This window comes from Python bivittatus, unplaced genomic scaffold, assembly GCF_059951505.1.
Source record: "Python bivittatus isolate LINGU-HERP-01145 unplaced genomic scaffold, Pbiv_v1 ctg000610_np1212, whole genome shotgun sequence".
Classification (NCBI taxonomy): domain Eukaryota; kingdom Metazoa; phylum Chordata; class Lepidosauria; order Squamata; family Pythonidae; genus Python; species Python bivittatus.
The window spans coordinates 58,538,878-58,557,419 of record NW_028277088.1 but is presented as its reverse complement, the minus strand read 5'-3'; the positions used below and the strand labels follow the sequence as shown (position 1 = coordinate 58,557,419).

The 18,542-nt window shown below is 37.1% G+C and overlaps 1 protein-coding gene across 4 annotated transcripts in view; it reads left to right on the top strand.

The window, feature by feature from the left end:
• Nucleotides 1-18,542, top strand: part of GRB10 (growth factor receptor bound protein 10) — a 119,505-nt gene that overhangs the window by 54,729 nt on the left and 46,234 nt on the right. For all 4 annotated transcript variants that reach the window (XM_007425657.4, XM_025165057.2, XM_088150123.1 and 1 more), the window contains exons 3-5: nt 6,885-6,981; nt 14,265-14,481; nt 15,888-16,029. In XM_007425657.4, the coding sequence (XP_007425719.1) occupies nt 6,885-6,981; nt 14,265-14,481; nt 15,888-16,029 (456 nt within the window). The remainder of the gene's footprint in view (nt 1-6,884; nt 6,982-14,264; nt 14,482-15,887; nt 16,030-18,542) is intronic.

The window sequence follows — 18,542 nt, the reverse complement described above, 5'->3', positions numbered from 1 at the left end:
GTTTAGATCTTGGAAATTTAGATTGTGTGATTATTTTATTATTCTATTCCTAGAAAACTGTCTTAATTGATGAATTTATCTCCAATTTTGACATAAATCTCTTGAGCTACTTTGTCCTGCAATTGACTTATATTAATTGGATGTTAAGGAGTTTCATAATTCAACTATTATTTGGATTCAGATAATAGCATTATCAGGTAATTTAGGCCAATAGAAAATGTCCTGGAAAATGTAAGCATCTTGAAAACCCATATTGTGGATGGAAGATTCTTATTTGTGATACTTTCTAACAACTAGAGTATGAGTTATTTTGAGAGAACATTAAGATAAAATATTGAATCCTAAATATCTTCAGCAGATAACCTTAAGTAGCTGTCTTTTATCAGACTACAAAAGTTGTTGAGTTGCTATATTAAGTTAGAAATCCAGTTAGGTGGAGTGGACAGAAGGTATATTCTTACAAATCCATTCAGCTGGAATGCTTTCAGAAACAAATACGAAGAAAAGATAGAAGCTTGAATGTTATTTTAAACACTGTTTTGCTTGATACTGAATTTGTGATGTATTCCTTTTAAATCTATTTCAGTCAGTCTTTCATAATTGATCATGAAGAAAATTCATTTAGCACTATAGCCTGCTAAAAGTATGCTATATAAACGGTAAACTTCAGAATGTAAACAATAGATTATGTTGTGGGGGTAAGAAATTTGGTACATATTTTCATCTTGGGTAGCAATGCCTGATTAGTCTTTTTGGTCAAAAGATTTTGGGGAAAAAAAAAAGTAAATCACTTAACAGTACTCTTGCTATTGGATTATTATTCATATTTCCAAAAGAAAATAAATTGATGAAGCATAGGGCATTAATTAATTTAATTGCCACATTTGTTATTGCTGATCGTGAAGAAATAAAATAAGTATTTCATTGGATGACTGATGTTCAAAAATGAAAAATTGCTCTGACTGAAAAGGCTAGATAGTAAAGAGCTTTGAAAAACACTACACTGAAGGATAAAATAATGTGACCCTAATAATAATTTAGTAGTTATATTAATATTTTTGTCATATATCACTGTTGTCTATACAGTTTTCATTCTGAATAGAAATATTGAACATGATTGGTTAAAATGTTTTCATTTTTCCTTTAAATTGCATCTGTATGTATATTCCCAGATACTCCTCCTTTTCTTATCTGTTTTGCTGTTGTCCCTATTTGTTCTTCTTACTGTATATTTTACATTTTTGTCTTGTTTTGTTTCTTTAATACAAAGAAAAAAAGGACTAACAGATTTGCTAATATGAAGGAAAATAAACAGCATAGCTTAAATCCTATGTGGATTTAACTAGCAATCCTGGGAAAATATGAACAGCAACATTTTAGTTATTTGTGGCATTTATATATCACATTTCTTGTTGGGTGTTATTCTGCTATCTGTAGTCCCCCTCCGCTCACAACAACTCTGAAAAGTAGGTGAAGCTAAGAGTGAATGATTGGCATGAACTCACCCAGTGTGTTTCATGGATAAACCATGGTCGTACCAGTGCTAGTCCAATATACTGTCATGTCAGTCTTTCTTCCTTGTTACAGTGGCTCTTTTCCTCCTGGTCTCAAAGTATTTGGATGACTGTCTCTGGACTTTGACAGCTTTTGCATTCTTTGGTCCACAAGATATTTAACATCTCTGTTATGCTGCTGAGGGGATTCATCATAATGGTGTAAGTGTGCTGATGACATTCAGCTGTTTTTCTCCATAACACCTGTTAGGGGACATGATGTATGATATGTACCAGCGTTGATTGTAGTAACAGAGTGCATGAGGTTCAGGAAACTGAGACTGAAACCTTATCACGATAGAGACTGTGAGTAATTCCTAAAGACAGAAATTGGGAAGTTTACCTGTTCTCGGTGAGGTTGCGTTCCCTCAGAACAGGCATGTGATTTGGGAATGGCACTGGTGGCCCAAGTAACTTCTGTTGTCAGAAGGGCCTACTACCAGCTTCAACTGATACACCAATACTTCCATTTCCTGAAAGGGAGAGCTTAGTTGTTGCTGTCTGTCCACTAGTCACTTCATTTTTAGATGACTCTAATTCATTCTCTCTGGGAATATTTTTATGGTAGAAGCTGCAGTGAATGCAGAACGGAGCAACCAGGTTATTGAGCAGAATGCCTTGCTAGGTACATGTTACACCTATGTTGAAGTTATTGTGCAGGCTGCCAATTAGTTAGCAAACCAGTTCAGGGTTTGTTAATGACTTTTAAGGCCCTAAAAACTTGAGACTAGGGATACCATTCTGAGATTGTCAAGGGAGGCCCTACCACGTGTGTATAAACTCACAATGTACTATCTTGTAGTTGCTTGCTTGCTAGAGTGTAGTGACATCTACACTCTAGTATCCTCTCCCCTAAAGTTCATGAGGTGCCTGCTGTTAACATTTTTAACTGTCTCTTGAAGACCTTTCTCTTCAGTCGGATCTTTTCTATGTGAATGTTGGATGATTTGTTTTTATTTTCTCTCTTCCCCAGTTCTTGCTATATATTCTCATTGCACAACTTAAATTTTGTAAGTGTCTTTAAGATAGCTGGTGTGGGTCTTCCGGGCTGTGTGGCCGTGGTCTTGAAGTCTTGTTTCCTAACGTTTCGCCAGCACCTGTGACCGGCATCTTCAGAGTGCAGGAGCACAGACAGGAGCAGTTCTCTCTGTGCCCAGGGTGAAGTGACCCTTCTGTGGGTATTTATAGAGATCTGGGGGTGTGGTGTGGTGTGGGTGGGGTTGGGTTACTGAGTGGCTGCTTGTTTTGGAGTCAGCATCTGTGTGTATTTTCCTGGGGATTAGGCAGGGTTTTTTCTTCTACTGAATTTTAAGATACTTTTGTCTTTAAGATACTTTTGCATGGAAAGTGTGTGTGTATATGTATGTATGTCTTTGTGTATGTCTCTGTGTGTGTGTTTGATTATTAACAAAATATTTTATAAGGAAAGGAAGCAGCTCCTTTATTTTCATCCTCTCAGTGTGGGTGTAGCAAACAACAAATTGTAGAAATGTGGAGTTTTTAACTTCACTAGTTCAGCCTAGAGATAAATCTTTGATCATTTTGAAATCCCAGACTCTTTCCTAATAAAAATGAAAACATCATGCTAACTTATGTTTCCAAAATATATCAATAAAAGCACTGGAATATTTGAGCAATAGAACACAAATTTTTGATTTACTGAATTAAAGGATCTGTGCTGGAAACTAACAAAAATAAAGATTTGGTGGCAAAGTATTATCTTTTCAGATCAAGAGGAAGGCTGATAAAGAGCAATAAACTAATGTAGTTTATTAAAGGAAATTGCCTGTTGCCTTATACTAAAAGAGCAGATGCTCAGGATTACATAGAATCTATGCAGGAATAGAAATAGTAGGCATAGGAACTGTGTAGGCATAAGAATTATATAGGAATAGGAACTATGGCATCATTAATTTCCTGTATATTGTGCTCAAGGCTAGTTCTTTGCTTCTGATTTTTTTGTGGTATTTAAAATTTTATTTATTTCAAGTGTTTAAGGTAAGGTATAAACATAATTTTTCAGTTAGTACAGTATTAACTGAAGTCAGGTATGTTTTTATGCTGAATGTCTTAAATATTAGAAGGAAGAAGGTAAAAGGATACACTAAATATAGGACATTGTATGATGTTGCAAGTGTCATCCATGTGTACACAGAACATTTATTCCCAGTATTGAAGCTGGACAGGACACTTGCCAGCATTTTGACCGTGTTCCTCTATCCATTTAGATGTGATCACCAGCTGCCTTTTTTAGCTATAGTGAAAAATACAGGTTCAAAGCTGCTTTGGCTAATGTGCAGATGAATAGGTAATAGTAGCATAAAGCTTCTTTAGACAAAAAAGCTTGAATTTATGACTAAAAAAATAAGGCTGCACTCAAAACTGACATTTAGGAAGTCTAATTCTGAGATTATATATTGCATATACCCATATTCTGCCCTTCTCAATTCTCAAATTCCCAGCCATTATGGTCATTGCTTATACTGGGTAAATGGGGACAGTGGTTTCTCTGGGATACAGTGCCATTTTAGATAAAGGACTTAACGGACACTGGAAAAGGAGTGACGAGAAGGAACTGGTTGGCTGCCTCACATGAAGATGGGATGTAGCCATGGAAGGTTTCTCCATTTGTAACCAGTCTCAACTCATTCCTTGAAATGCTTGGGTCTCTCCAGTGAGCCAGATCAAGCAGCTATTCATTTCTTCCAAGAAGAGGAACATTTATCAACCAGGTTGCACTAGGGACTTGTTTCAGCCTGTATTTCAGCTGGCAAACTCTCTGGCCTCTAGAAAGGCACAAGGAATCTCTAGCTAAAGCAGAGCATATGTTATGGGGAGGGCAGGGGGCATGCTAGCATTAGATTGCAGATGTGTCATTATAGGCACAAACTGTGTGCCTTATGAGAGAAGATTTATCACCTTGACTTGAAATAATTTAACTGCTCCCCACATATAGTTATTGTCCTAATAGCTGCAAATTTGATTATAGCATTTGTTGCCTGTTGTGCCAATACTGAGAAATCCTTGTCTATTTGGTTGTTGTTGATTTTCCAGCTATATAAGCTGTTAGTGTAGGACTCGGTAAGTACAGTCATCTTAGTTTTGGAATGGAAAGAGGAATCATGTTGTACTTAGAATTCTGCAGTATACTTTCACTGTTAGTTGAGAAACTGCATTCTAATGCACAATCTTATCTACAACTCCTAGTCATGGAGAGGTAATTCAATATACAGGTAGTCATCGACTTATGACCACAATTGGGACTGGAATGTCTGTTGCTAAGCAGTGTGGTTAAGTGAGTCACACCTGATTTTACTACCTTTTTTGCTGCGGTTGTTAAATGAATCACCATGGTTGTTAAGTGAATCTAGCGTCCCCCACTGACTTTGCTTGTCTGAAGCCTCCTGGGAAGGTCATAAATGGCAATCACATAAACCCAGGATGCTGCAACCATCGTAAATGCATGCCAATTGCCAAGTGCCTGAATTTTGATCATGTGACCATGGAGATGTTGCAACAGTCATAAGTATGAGGACCAGTTGTAAGCCACTTTTTTCAGCGCTGTCGTAACTTTGAATGGTTGTTAATTGATCAATTAGATGTGCTCTCTTTGCACATCAATTAGATGTGCTCTCATGCACCAAGTTCCTCTCTCCTCTCCTTATATGTTTTATATCTTCTAGGATGTGGTCCTAGTACTGGAAATATATTCCAGGGACTGTTTCTGTATGTGTACTGTTAGAAAAATCCTATTTGTTTGCAAACCAAGTACTTGGGGTTTGTGGGTTGAACCGGAAGTTCAGTCCTGGTTTGCTTTTACTCTGCTGCTTAAATTGTGCTAGGAGTAGGGTAACTTTGGTCTTGTGTATTCTGTACATCTCGAATATATTGCTTCACCACTGTGATTCTGATTTTTTTTTTAAATAATAAGAGTACATATTTGGAGTCTTTAAATACAGTAATACCTCGGTTCACGAACGCTTCTGTTAACAAACAATTCGGTTCGAGAACAGCAGCGTTCGCAAATTTTTGCTTTCGTTTGCGAACTCCGCATAGGGTGATGAACACGACCTGTGGCCATCTTCCCTCCTCTGACACGTGGTCGTGGCTTCCTCTAGGCGAGATCGCAGTCGCAGACAGACACTTGCTGTGAAGCTTTTTGGTGTCGCCTCAAGCAAGGTTAGTGTTCTGTCTCTTCATACTGTACTGTACCGTACTTTGTTTCATATTTTTGTGGTTAAAAAAAATACATATGGTTCAGAACGGATTAACTTTATTTACATTGAACCTTATGGGGAAATTTGATTCGGTTCGCGACCAATTCGGTTTGTGACCAGAATCGTGGAACAAATTAAGTTCGTGAACCGAGGTACCACTTTAAGTAAGGCGTAATTGAATTGATATTGATTGAGCCTGTATTCTTTCTTAATCATGTTTTATGACCTACCAGGGTCAAATTAAGGTCCTTCTGCTCCAACACACTATTGCAAGTATCCTGTTCTACCAACTGACTGTAAATTGTCTGTTACCTAAAATGTATATATTAAAAGTTGAAGTAGAACATTTATACATTATATTGGGGTGGTGTTTTATGCAGTTATGAATGAGTAACTTGAGAGAGAGAGAGAGTAAAGTATAAATGTACTTGTAATTGCTGTTAAGAAGACTGGAAGCTGCTTCTTTATAACTTTTCTTTCTCGTCTCGATTTCTTTTTTTGTACTTTTTTCCCCACTTATTACTTTATTCTCCTTACTTTTCTCTTTCAAAATTTTTATTTATTTATTATTGAATTTATATGCTGCCTATCTCCCCCAGAAAATTTGTTTTGTTTTTATTCTTTCAAAAATGTCTTTAATAAAAATTATATATAGCAGTTATGAATGTTTATAGGTTTTATGTGCTGAGGTCAAATGTAATAATATTTGTATAATTAGTTAGGTTGAAGTGAGGTGAAGTCTGTTGCATATTGTCTTTGCATGGTTTTGCTTTACTGAGATTTAGTTACCAGGTCTCACAAGAGAGCTTTGCTCCCCTGAAAATCAAAAAAAGGAAAGTGTTTTAATTACAGATCTGATCAAGGATAAAACTTGTGACTGCCTTATTTCAAATTAAGTTTTTTTTACCTGAAATAGAGGGACATTATATAAGGCAATATAATTCATTTCATTTTCAACTTCTGAATATTGTGAAAACTCTGTTTTCAATTTAGAATACAATTACTGTTTCCTTACTGCTTTGAAGATTACATTTCTCATCAAACATTGGAAAACAAAGATTATTCATGGCAATTATCAGTAATACTTTTCTTCTTTTTTGATGTTTATTTCTAGGACACTGTTGATCAGACATCAGCACATACACGGCGAGATCTAGTGGAACCTGGATTCCAAGAACAATCAAGTCGCATCTCATTAAGTCACCAAGGAGGTAAGGGACATATGATACAGGCATATTTCTTTGGCATATAAGGAAAAGAAAAATTAGCAATACAGCACAATAGCATAATATTTTAAATATTATAACATTTTCCAGTTGGCAAAGTGCTGACGGAAGTGGTAAACTAGAAGGGTCCAAAATATTTTGTACTTGAAATGTCCCATACTTCTAGTTCAGAACAGCTCTGTCTTTACTCAGAAGTTTTGAACTTGAAACAATCCAGGTTTAAGCTTGAAACCTTTCTGGCAATGTTCAGAACAAATCAGTTTTAAGAATTTGAAACATTTTGTACTGTACACTCCTGGAGCTGTCTTTTGGGCTCAACACATCTCTTTCTTAGGTTGTATGTTAAAAGGAAATTGATGTACGTGAAGAGACGAGAAATAAGTTTTTAGGATTTTTAAAATTCCCACAGTGCTATATGGAATGAAATAAATGAGATAAAATGGAATGGAATTAAAGTAGTTTCATAAAATACAACAGAGTAGATTGTCATACAGTGGTAGTTGACTGTGCCAATGGAACAGTATGGTTGCTATAGTATTTTTATTCTCCTTACTGAAAATTTGATTGCCTTTAGCTGAGAATCACTCACTTCCCAATCTGTGAAACTCCAAATCAAGGAGTTCTCTAATAATTTCTGCACCTCTTCCACAATCCATTTAGAAAGCTTTAGTACTTGAAGCCTTCCTGGATCATTGAGTATCATTATCACAGCAGTCATTATTTCCTGCCTTTGGCTGACGTTTTTGGGTTCCAACCAGGAACAACCCTTTATGTAAAGCAATACGCTAATAGCAGATTGGCATAAAAAGAAAAGGCAGATCTTGTGATTCCCCAAGTTAAGGCTCTAAAACATTTATCACAGTTTGCCACTGATAGATTCCCTAGCAGATTACCTACCTGGCAGGAAAATAAAGGATTAAGAAAATGTCTGAATTGCTTTTCTATGGTTAAAGTTTCCCTCAGCCTTGGGCGTAGACTAATAAAGAAGTAATTAGCTTTCAAAGTTTTAGAATAAAACTTTTCTATAAATGTATATATGTGAGCACTAAAATGGTGTAGTGGTTAAGATGCTCTTCCTTAGGTATGGGAGCTAGCTGGCTGTCTATGGGCCAGTCACTTTCTCTCGGCCCTAGACTGGGAAATAAAAAGCATCTCTCTGCCAAATTGCACTGGACCATTGTGGTGGATTACAGCTCATAACCTTCAATAAAAAGGTCTTCATCATGTAGTAGATTGATTTGGGCTAATCATCATCACCATCGTCATCATCACCTGTATAAGGTAGCACAAAGAGAATTCTAGGCCACAGTTCTGGATTCATCAGTAATCTATGCCAGAATTTCTTGCCCTGTGTTGTTTTGAAAAGTATTATCAGTGCTGGAGTACTGGCTAACGCTCTGTGTAATTCTGTTTGATGTAATGTGCTGTAGGTGTTTTTATTTCAGATCAATTAAAATTTTTGATGTCCAGCTGTGACCCGTTGCAATTTTGGTATCATTCTCTTATCAGCCTTCTTACCAATCTGACTTGGCTAAGATTTAGAAATGGGTCTTACACATATCACTGAAGCAGAAAGGCCCTACCAGCGGGCCCTACCAGCATCCAGGCCTTGCAATGATCACCTCTTAGGAGTATTCTTTCCTAACATTCAGTTGTTTGTATACACTTAACCATCTAATTAATGCACAGCGTATGACCCTTACATGGAAACATATGCCACATTTAGTTTTTTTATTGTTTTTAATTTATGAGTTCTCTCTTTGTTTTTTTAAGACATTGAGAATTGATGATTATTAGTTGCTTGTTGGCAGAATGGAGTTTGAATGGTTTTTCTGCCAGAAATGTTCAAATAGGTCTCCTTCCACTAACTACTGATCTGGAGAAATACAAAGTGTTGAAAGGCTTTTGGTGTTTTTCAAAATAAGTCATGCTTAACCTTTATTCTAGACCTCTAAATAGAGTCACTGGGTGGGCATATAACTCTAAATATTTGCCAAAAGAATGTAATTGATTGTACATAATTTTTTGATTACTACTGAAGTTTAAGTTCACCAGCTTGAAGTCAGTTCTTAATCAATTAAGGATGTTCTGCAGAAAATAGTTAAGTGTGAATAATGGAAAGCCTAAATTAACTGAGAAGTGGTTGATGCTGTGATAACAAATGCAGTTTTAAGCTGGAGGTTCCCAGCCTTTTGAAGAAAGAAGGTTCCTTTAGAATTCTGAAAACACATTATGGGACACCCACAAGATGGAGGGAATAGCTGGCCACAAAATACTCCTTTACCAATAGGCAGTTCAGTGAACCTACTGGCAGTGGTGTACTGGTAAATGTTTAACAGTCATCTCTCGAGGGAAAAATGTGTGCATGTGTTTGTGTACACACACACACACGTAAGTTTATTATAAATTTTACAAATAATAAAAAATATATATTACTCTTTATTATAAATTCCATACACAATATGATTTAATTGTATATTAAATATACAATTATATATCTGTATACTTATAATACACAAAGATTTAAAAATGAATTTAATTTCATTTGACTTACCCACAATTATTTTTATAATCCTTTGCATACAAACCACAATGTGCAGAACTTTGTGAATCTCCATGTGCTGATTTCAGTATTAATTCTAGTCAAGCAGCCTGAAAATTGCAGATAAACTTAGGAAAATATGCCAAGTTGGAAAGCCAAACAGAATTCTCAAAAACTGGCAGTCGGATGAAAGCCACCCAACTAAGACTCCACCGTTAAAAAGAATGGGAGGGAACTCAGAGAAACGTGAATTTTAGGAAGATTCTTCTTTTGCCAGCTCTTTGTGCTAGCAGTGACACTGCATATGCCTGGGTCAGCCACGCATTAGTGACTGCAGATCACAGGTAAAAATCCTAAAGATCATTTTTAGGAACTTGTCAAAAATGCTCAAGTGGTTCAAGTGTCTAATCACAGTTAGACAAAGTTCGGCTTATGCAGTGTTTTAAATCTGGTTTTTTGTTTTGTTTTGTTTTTGTTTTTTTTACCCATGTAAGTTTAGTTAACTTGGACAGCTTAACACTAGGTTAGTGAATTTTACCATATTGTAAAGGGTTTCAGTAATTTAGTTTCTCTTAATTTTAGGTAAACGCAAGGCAAATTAAACAATTCACAGCATGGTGCCCAAAATTAATTTATACTGTTTACTGAAAATGAGTTTTGACATACCTTGAGCTAATTATGAAGTGTTAACTTTCAAATACTTGACTTTTGGTTATAGGTGAAATTGGGGTAGTCTTCGTTTTGTTTTAAAGGAAGTAGTGCCACCTGGTGGTTTTATGTTATGATATAACCAAATAACATCATGATAAAGACTAATTGTTGTTGCATACCTTTCACTGTTGGAATATGCAGAGTTGCAACTTTATATATAAATTATTTGAAAATTGCAAATGGTGAGATCAGTGGGAAGGGAAAATGTGGAAAGTGCACATGTTTACTTTATTAGGTGCAGCCTTTCATAAATAACGCTTGGATGATATCTTTCATTTTGAGGGTGGGGGAGAGAACAAAAGTAGCGTGATTTAAAAAAAGAAAAAGTCTGTCCATTTCAAGCAATAGGAAATAAATCTCAAGCTTTTGATAATATTCTAAATGCCTTATTTATTTATTTATTTATTTGGAGTTTGTTTGTTAAAGAAATCGATTATAATATCTGAGGGTGGATTGAAGTTTCTGTTTTTTTATCTTAATGCCATTTCTGATATTGGAGTGGTACCAGTTAGTTAATTTTTTGGCATGGAGATTGCCTTGCTCATTCTGTTTAGCAAAAAATGATGACATTTAACAAACCAAAAGATGAGCAGATACATAAACTCTGATGCTGCATGTTAGACCCTGTAATAAGATTGCCAGAGGAGATGTGGGGACAGAATTGGTGTCAAGTCTGCAGAGTCTGGCTGTGGTGTTTGTGCCTTGGATTGCTGCTGAGTGTCTGTTCGAGGTTTGAGGACTTGTCTGTCCCCTTCATGGGCCTTGTCCAGGGTTGGCTTTAAGTCATTGGTGTTGTAGCTGGCAGCAGAAAGCCTGTGTAGATACATCAAGGTTCGGGTGGGGAGCTACCTAGGCAAAGGAGAGATGGCAATTGAAACAACTAACAATAATACATAGTTCTGATAACCTGTAGGTCAACTGTGTGCTAAAATTGTTGCCTTTTAATTTAAATACAGTTGAATCCACAGTGTCCTTTGCCAGTAAGAGCTATAAGAAAAATTCCACTGAGGATGCTCTGATTGGAAAAAAGTGTTAATGGTTAACTTTTGCCCACTCTCTTTTCATCACAGTCTTCCATTATGAGCTGATGGAATTCAGAGAGAGCAATCTGCTGAGAAGAGCACTGAATTAAAAAAATGATGGTATAAATTAAGCAGGAAAGCTAGAGTTAATAGTGAAAAAGCCAAAAGAACCTAAATGTCAGTAGTGAGAAGGAAACAGACTTAGAGACTGATTTACAGAGAGTATCAGACATGACTGAAATAGCAACTCCGACTTGGGATTTTTGTGGTTTCTGAAGGGACATTCCTTTGTATGAGAGAAATATCGACATTACTTATAAATTGTGATGTAAATCTAAGAACGTTTTGGGATCTGCCACAGTATGTTTGAGAGGTTTTAAACTGGGAAATATCCATGTCAACCAGGAGTGTTATCTTTTTACTGGAGTCTGTCCTGTAGCAGATTATTTTTAGGTAGATGTCTAGCTCTGTTGATTTGACTTTTCACTTTGTTGATGGATATTGTAGATTGAGAAGCACATCTTATAAAATGTTTAACATGATACGTTACTGTCCAGATACATATTTATACACATATACATCATCATCATCATCATCATCATCATCATCATCATTATTTTATTATTATTATGGTTGGTTGCACAGATGTTTAGACTGGATTTTGCATTTTTATCTACCTATCACATCCTTCCCAAAGACCTGGGATAGGCAGATGTTGTTTGATGGTGTTAAAGGTATCATCACAGGATGTGAGCTGCTCCAAGTAAAGCTACCTTTTGCAATTGACTGGTGGTGATTTTGTCAATACTGATGGTCTTCAAGTGGTGCTCCAGATGTTTTGGGATTGCACCTAAGGCACCTGTAACTATTGGTACTAACTTTGCTTTCTTTTGCCATAGTTGTCATTATCATCATCATCATCATCATCATTATAATTTCTGATGTAGGCAGTGTATTTAGTGGTATGTTCTGGTTAAGCTGGAAGGGGATTTAGATACAGTGGTACCTCGGGATACGAATTTAATCCGTTCCATGACTCTGGTCGCAACCCGATTTGTTCGCAACCCGAAGCAAATTTTCCCATAAGGTTCAATGTAATTACCGTTAATCCGTTCCGGCGTCCACGGACCACGCGTCAAGGGCGGAAAAACGGCCGCGGACCATGCGGCAGGGTGGAAAAACGGCCGCGGACCACGTGGCACGGGCGGAAAAACGGCCGCAGACCACGTGGCACGAGCGGAAAATGGCCACGGACCACATGTCACGGCGGAAAATGGCCGCGGCTCCGGTTCGTACCCCGAGGCGGAGTTTGCAAACCGAGGTAAATTTTTGCGGCTGGAGCTGGTTGCAACCCAAAAAGTTTGTAAGCAGAGGCACTCGTAACCCAAGGTACCACTGTATAAGGTAGTTTTTTCATATCCATTCTGTTTTTTCATAATAACATACAGATAGCAAACTTGTTTCATGGATTGGTCTAGCTGTGGTGATTGGTGGAATGAATGTTAGTAAAATGATATTTTTTATTTGCTTTCTGTCTGTGAATCCAGATTACAATGATGTCTTAAGAATCTCAGATCAAGAAGAGGCTTTGGGAACAGAAGTGTAACAGTATTATTTTAAAATAGCCGTGACATTTATCATAATGTGAAGCAGTCTTTGTGACAGTAGTACCCATGACTGTGTCATTGATCTGAAGATCCATGTGCTCCACTAAACTGAAGTACTTTTATTTGGTTGCAAGTTGACAAAGTTGGGTAGATCAGTGTACTTATAGCATCATCAAGGATAATATTCCTAATTATTTCTCTTGACCAATATACCAGACCAAAAATGTTTTCACTCAACTATTGCTTTCTGAATGGTCACTGCTAATAATGTGGTTATTGCTGTCTTTGTGTAGAATATGCTTTCCATTTCCTCTAAATTCATTGTTTATAGTCATGTATACATATACTTGCAACATGGCATAATACTTCATGTATCTGATAAAGTTGAATGTATTCCAGAAGATATGTGTTAATCTAAGTGTAATATGACCCCTTGTTTTTGCTGAAATAGGGTACTCTCATGGGCATTGGGTTCAGTGTGCTTATATAAGAATGCTATAAGAAAACAGATTTTAATTTTAGCTTTTAAAGCTTTCTGTAGTGAGATAGTGGTGGTAACCAGAAAGAAACAGATGGGGAATATAATACTACATATATTTTTTTTCAAAAACAACCCAATGAAGCAGCAGGGCTGATTATGTTTCTGCTGTTTCTATTGTTTTAGACTGGATGGGGCAATTTAAAAAGTGCTGATACTGTTGAAATTGTAAATTATAAATGCAAAGACCACTACTAGTATTATGTAAGATTATTTTGAGACAGGTTTTTTTAGTTCTCTGTACATGCTTTTATGACCTGCTCATCTTAAGCTTGTGTCTCTACCCTGTTAGATGTTAGATGTGGCAGGAGGGCATGCTCTGAGTTCTTTCAATTAAAGAATCTTGCAGGAAACATGCTTTTTCAGTCACGATGTCTGCCCTTTGGAACATCTTATCACCTGAGGCCCTGACCAGGCTGGCTTTCTGGAAAGCGCTGAAAACCTGGCTGTTTTCCTGGGCATGGGGATCAGGAAGTTGGTGAAGCCCAAGTGGTTAGAAATTATTTTGTGGTTTTTTAATTCTTGGCTACTGTCATTTTTGGATTGTATGTTCTATTTTTTAAAGGTTATTTATATTGTGGTTTTTATTTTTAAACTTTGTTCACCACCCCGAATTGCTTTGGCAAGTATAAACCTAAATGCATACATACATACAAACATACATACATCTATCTCTCTCAACTTGAACAACCTCCTTGGGCTACAATCCTTATCTGCACAATCCAGTGAATTTGGGGAAAATAATTCCAAATGGTAGATAAGTGTTGTATAAGAACTGGCCAGATATGTGTGGCTAATGTATTTTGTTGCTTCTGACCTTCAGTATTTGTCTCTTCATATCCTTTCAGATGATGATGTGGACTTGGAAGCTTTAGTTAACAATATGAACTCCTCATTTGAAAGTCTGTGCTCCACCTTCAGTATGCATTCAGAAAGCACACCCCTCCTTCAGAATGGCCAGCTAAATCGCAGCCAGCTGTTAGCTTCGGGAACTCATTTGCAGCATCCAGTGTCTCCACGACAGAAAATACAGAGGTCTCAACCAGTCCGCATCATGGCAGTCAGGTATGTAACCAGTGCAGCAGTGGTCCTTTTCAGCAAGCCATTGCAGCCCTAAGATTTGGGGTCTGATTGACAGCAAGAACTTAGTAGGATACATTATCCCTCTGCTTCAGTGACGCCTCTGCAAATTGAAAGTGGAATCTCAGTGGTCCTGCCTGAGTTCTCTAGGGTTCGTAGCACATAAGCACACTTATCTAGTCCAGCATTTCCCTGAGCTTGTTGCTTGCAGTACGCATTTTTACCTGAAAACTTGTTTTGTTTTTTAAAATATGAATGTTAAGCATTGGCAACTTTAAAGAAATCCATTTCTTGTTTTTTGTATGAGTCAGTGTTCTGAATGTGCTTTTTCTTAAGGCTGTACTTAATTAGAGTAAAGTACAGCATCCTTCTACACTGACAGATAATTTTGGAAGTTCTGGAAGGAGGCAAGAAACAGGGCTGGAAATCAACTGAATAGCTGATGCATGGGTCTTCCTGAGCCTCTGCACTGAGAAGGGTTGAATGTCCCAAGCAAGGGCTGGCAGGGCTATCTACCCAAAGTGGAAGCTGAGGGCAAAGCTAGGTCAGCAAGCAGCTTTCTCTTTGTTTGTTTGATCAACTTATAAGCCTTCTCAGTTGCCAGAGCAACTCTAGGCTGCATACAACAATATACATTTATTTTCTTAAAATAAACTATTTGCCCAGCATACTGTTTAAAAATGACTGAATATTCTTGGTAGGAAGTAAATCTCACTGAACTCAGAGGGCCTTGTTTCTGAATAAATGTTAAGATCATGGCACTTCAGATGTTCAGAATTCTTAAAAATTAGTGTCTATTGAGTCAGATTAGAAATAGATTTGTGTCTAAGTAAATTAAATTTAAGGGCAAAACAGAGGTAACTGAACAATAAAAGAAAGCTATAGTGCAAAATAGTTTGAGCTATGAGAAAAAGTCAAGATAAAAAATATAGTTATCATGTGGTGCTGCTGAAGAACTTTATAAAGTACAAATTTAAATAGCTTTATTCTGTTTTAGGCTAAATCAGTATCTGTAAACTTCTAAAAGCGCTATTTTTTTTCTAATATAGGAAGCCACTTAGAAATCATGAAAAAAAATCATTTTTACATATTCTCTATGAAACAAAAACTATCCATGAAATACCCCTGGTCTAAATACAGTTACTAACTGTCATTGCTGCTAATTAGTAGAATTAGCAAGATATTAGGAAAAAATGGTAGGCCTAATTTTTAAACAGGTATTTTAAAAATAGAGTTAAGACTTAAGATCTTGTGGTGCTTTTGTGTCACAAATGAATCCCCCTTCCCCTTGCTTTGGTAACGTTAACCATGGTTATTATTTCTGTCCCACTTTAACTAATGCTAACTAGCCTAATCAGACTACCATCTGAAAATTTCTGTATGTTCTGTAGACGTCTGCAAGAGGAAGAGCAACAATTCAGAACATCCTCTTTGCCTGCCATTCCAAATCCTTTCCCTGAACTTTGCAGCCCCACAAACTCACCTGTGTTGGCACCTGGATCTCTACCTCAGAGTCAACCTATGAATAAGCAAGTGAGTGAGCCTTTTTTTTGCATTTTTGAGAGTGACTTGTTTTAACATTGACATTTCTTAGTTTTCTTGAGATCACCGATCACATTCTCATCATAAAAAAAACGGGAGAGAGGAAATAAATGTTATATTGCTAAGAATAAATCTGTCCTTTCAGCAATGTAAACATTTATCACCAAACCCCAGTTTTTATGCAGACTTCATTTTTTTAAAAGCAGCTCAAAATAATTTGCAGTTTAAAATCATTTTATAGTGAATAGAACAACAACAACAAAAAGATTTGTATCCTCTTTTTAACTGTAAGCAATTACTGTTCACTTTGGAAATTTAAAAATTCTGCATGAAGTTCACAGTAATTTGATTTATTCTTGGCATCTGGGATTCTTAACCAGCTTGTTGCTGATCTTGAATAAGGTTCTACAATAATCATATTAACATAAACCCTTTCAATTTTCAAATTAAAAGTGTTAATTATTATTTTATTTTGCTTTGATTTTCAAATTAAAAAGGAAAAAGGGCCAAGGAAGAATCATGACATGCTGTAGTTGATCAAAGCTACACACACGTTTTAGCATGTTTTAGACCTTAGTATAACTGCACACAATAGAATTGCTGTTGCTCAGGGTTGTAAGGTAAAGAAACTCCTTGCTTCTGAACTGGTTTCATGGCCATAATGAAGCTGCCAAAACCAGAGTGCTGTCAGTGCTGGACTTTTGAACCCAGTGCTGTCCACGCTAATGGGCAGTAGCACTCAAATGCCTGATACAGAACCATCTTTCCAAACAATTGATTTCTTTATGGAAATTACTCTTGTAAATAAGCAATATTAAAACAGGAGTCATGTGCCTTTCTTGGGGTACTCTGATGTTAAAGCCCCCCAAAAATCCCTGTCTCCTGTTGGATAAGCACTAATGGAGTGGGAGAGCAGAGATTTTGTTAAAAATGTCTTTCTCTCCTATTCAGAGCAATGGAGAGCTATATATTTAGACTAGCTCTTGAAAGTAGCCTAAATGTTTGCCTTGTTTTCAGCAAGTGGCAGAGGGCTAGTTACAACCCAGTTCCTGCTGGAAATTCTCAGTTGGTTGATAGAAAAAGTATTCTGGTAGCCTTAAAGATGCAGCCTAGAAATATTTCAGTTCATTGCTTCATGCTGATTTTCTGTCAAATTGGAGAAAGTCCTTTTGAAAAGATAGCACAACCTGGATTTCTGTATTTTAATTGTTCCTGGAGCCATAGGTACAGAAACAGTATAACAGATTTTTATGACTGTTAGATTTGATTCTTTTGATTTATTGAAGAAAATGCTGGTCAGGTTAGCTTTTCAAGTTTTTTTTAAATAATACCAGCAGGACTAGTCATGCTGATTTAGTGATTAATTAGAGATAGCTAATTAGGTCATTGATAATAGATTATTGACTATCAATTTGAGGGACTATTTGGAAATTCTTCTGCATCAGAATGCGTTGGAGATTGTAGTAAACAATTCTGGAGATTTCCCCCCTCTCCCCATAATTGTATGCACATTTCTGTATACATATGTCTAGGTATGCATATACAGTACTGTGCAAAAGTTTTAGGCAGGTGTGAAAAAATGCTGTAAAGTAAGAATGCTTTCAAAAATATATATTGTAATTGTTTATGTTTATCAATTTACAAAATGCAAAGTGAGCGAACAGAAGAAAAATCTAAATCAAATCACTATTTGGTGTGACCACCCTTTTGGCTTCAAACCAGCATCAATTCTTACACTTGCACACTGTGTACACTTGCACAAAGTCAGGGATCTTGTAGGATTAAAGTCAGGTGTATGATTAACCAATTATACCAAGCAGGTGCTAATGATCATAATTTTCATATGTAGGTTTATTTGTTTGTTTATTTATTTATCAAACTTATGCCTGCCCATCTGCCCCCAGTGGGGGACTCTGGGCGGCTTACAACAGATTAAAACAATAAATAAATACATAGTTAAAATTTATTTTTTTTAAAAAAACCACATTTACACAGAGTAAAAGGAAGAGGAAAAATCCAGGAGGCCACTGGAAGCAACACTGGGCCTCTAGGGGGATAGCCAACCCCATATCTGATGACCTCCCTCCCCACCCCAGGCCAGATGGCAGAGCCAGGTCTTCAAGTCCCTCCGAAAGACTGGGAGTGAGGGGGCCTGTCTCACCTCCAGGGGCAAGATGTTCCAAAGGGCGGGGGCTACAGCAGAGAAGGCCCGCCTTCTGGACCCCACTAGTCAGAGTTCTTTTGCCGAGGGGGTCCGGAGCATGCCCCATCTGTGTGATCGGGTGGGACGGGTTGAAATCGTGGGGGAGAGGCGGTCTCTCAGGTAGCCTGGCCCCATGCCATGTAGGGCATTAAAGGTGATAACCAACACCTTGAATTGGACCCGGAAGCAAACCGGTACCCAATGCAGCTCATGGAGCAATGGTGTTATATGGGTCCTTCTTCGGACCCCAAAAATAGCTCATGTGGCTGCATTCTGGACCAGCTGAAGCTTCCGGATACTC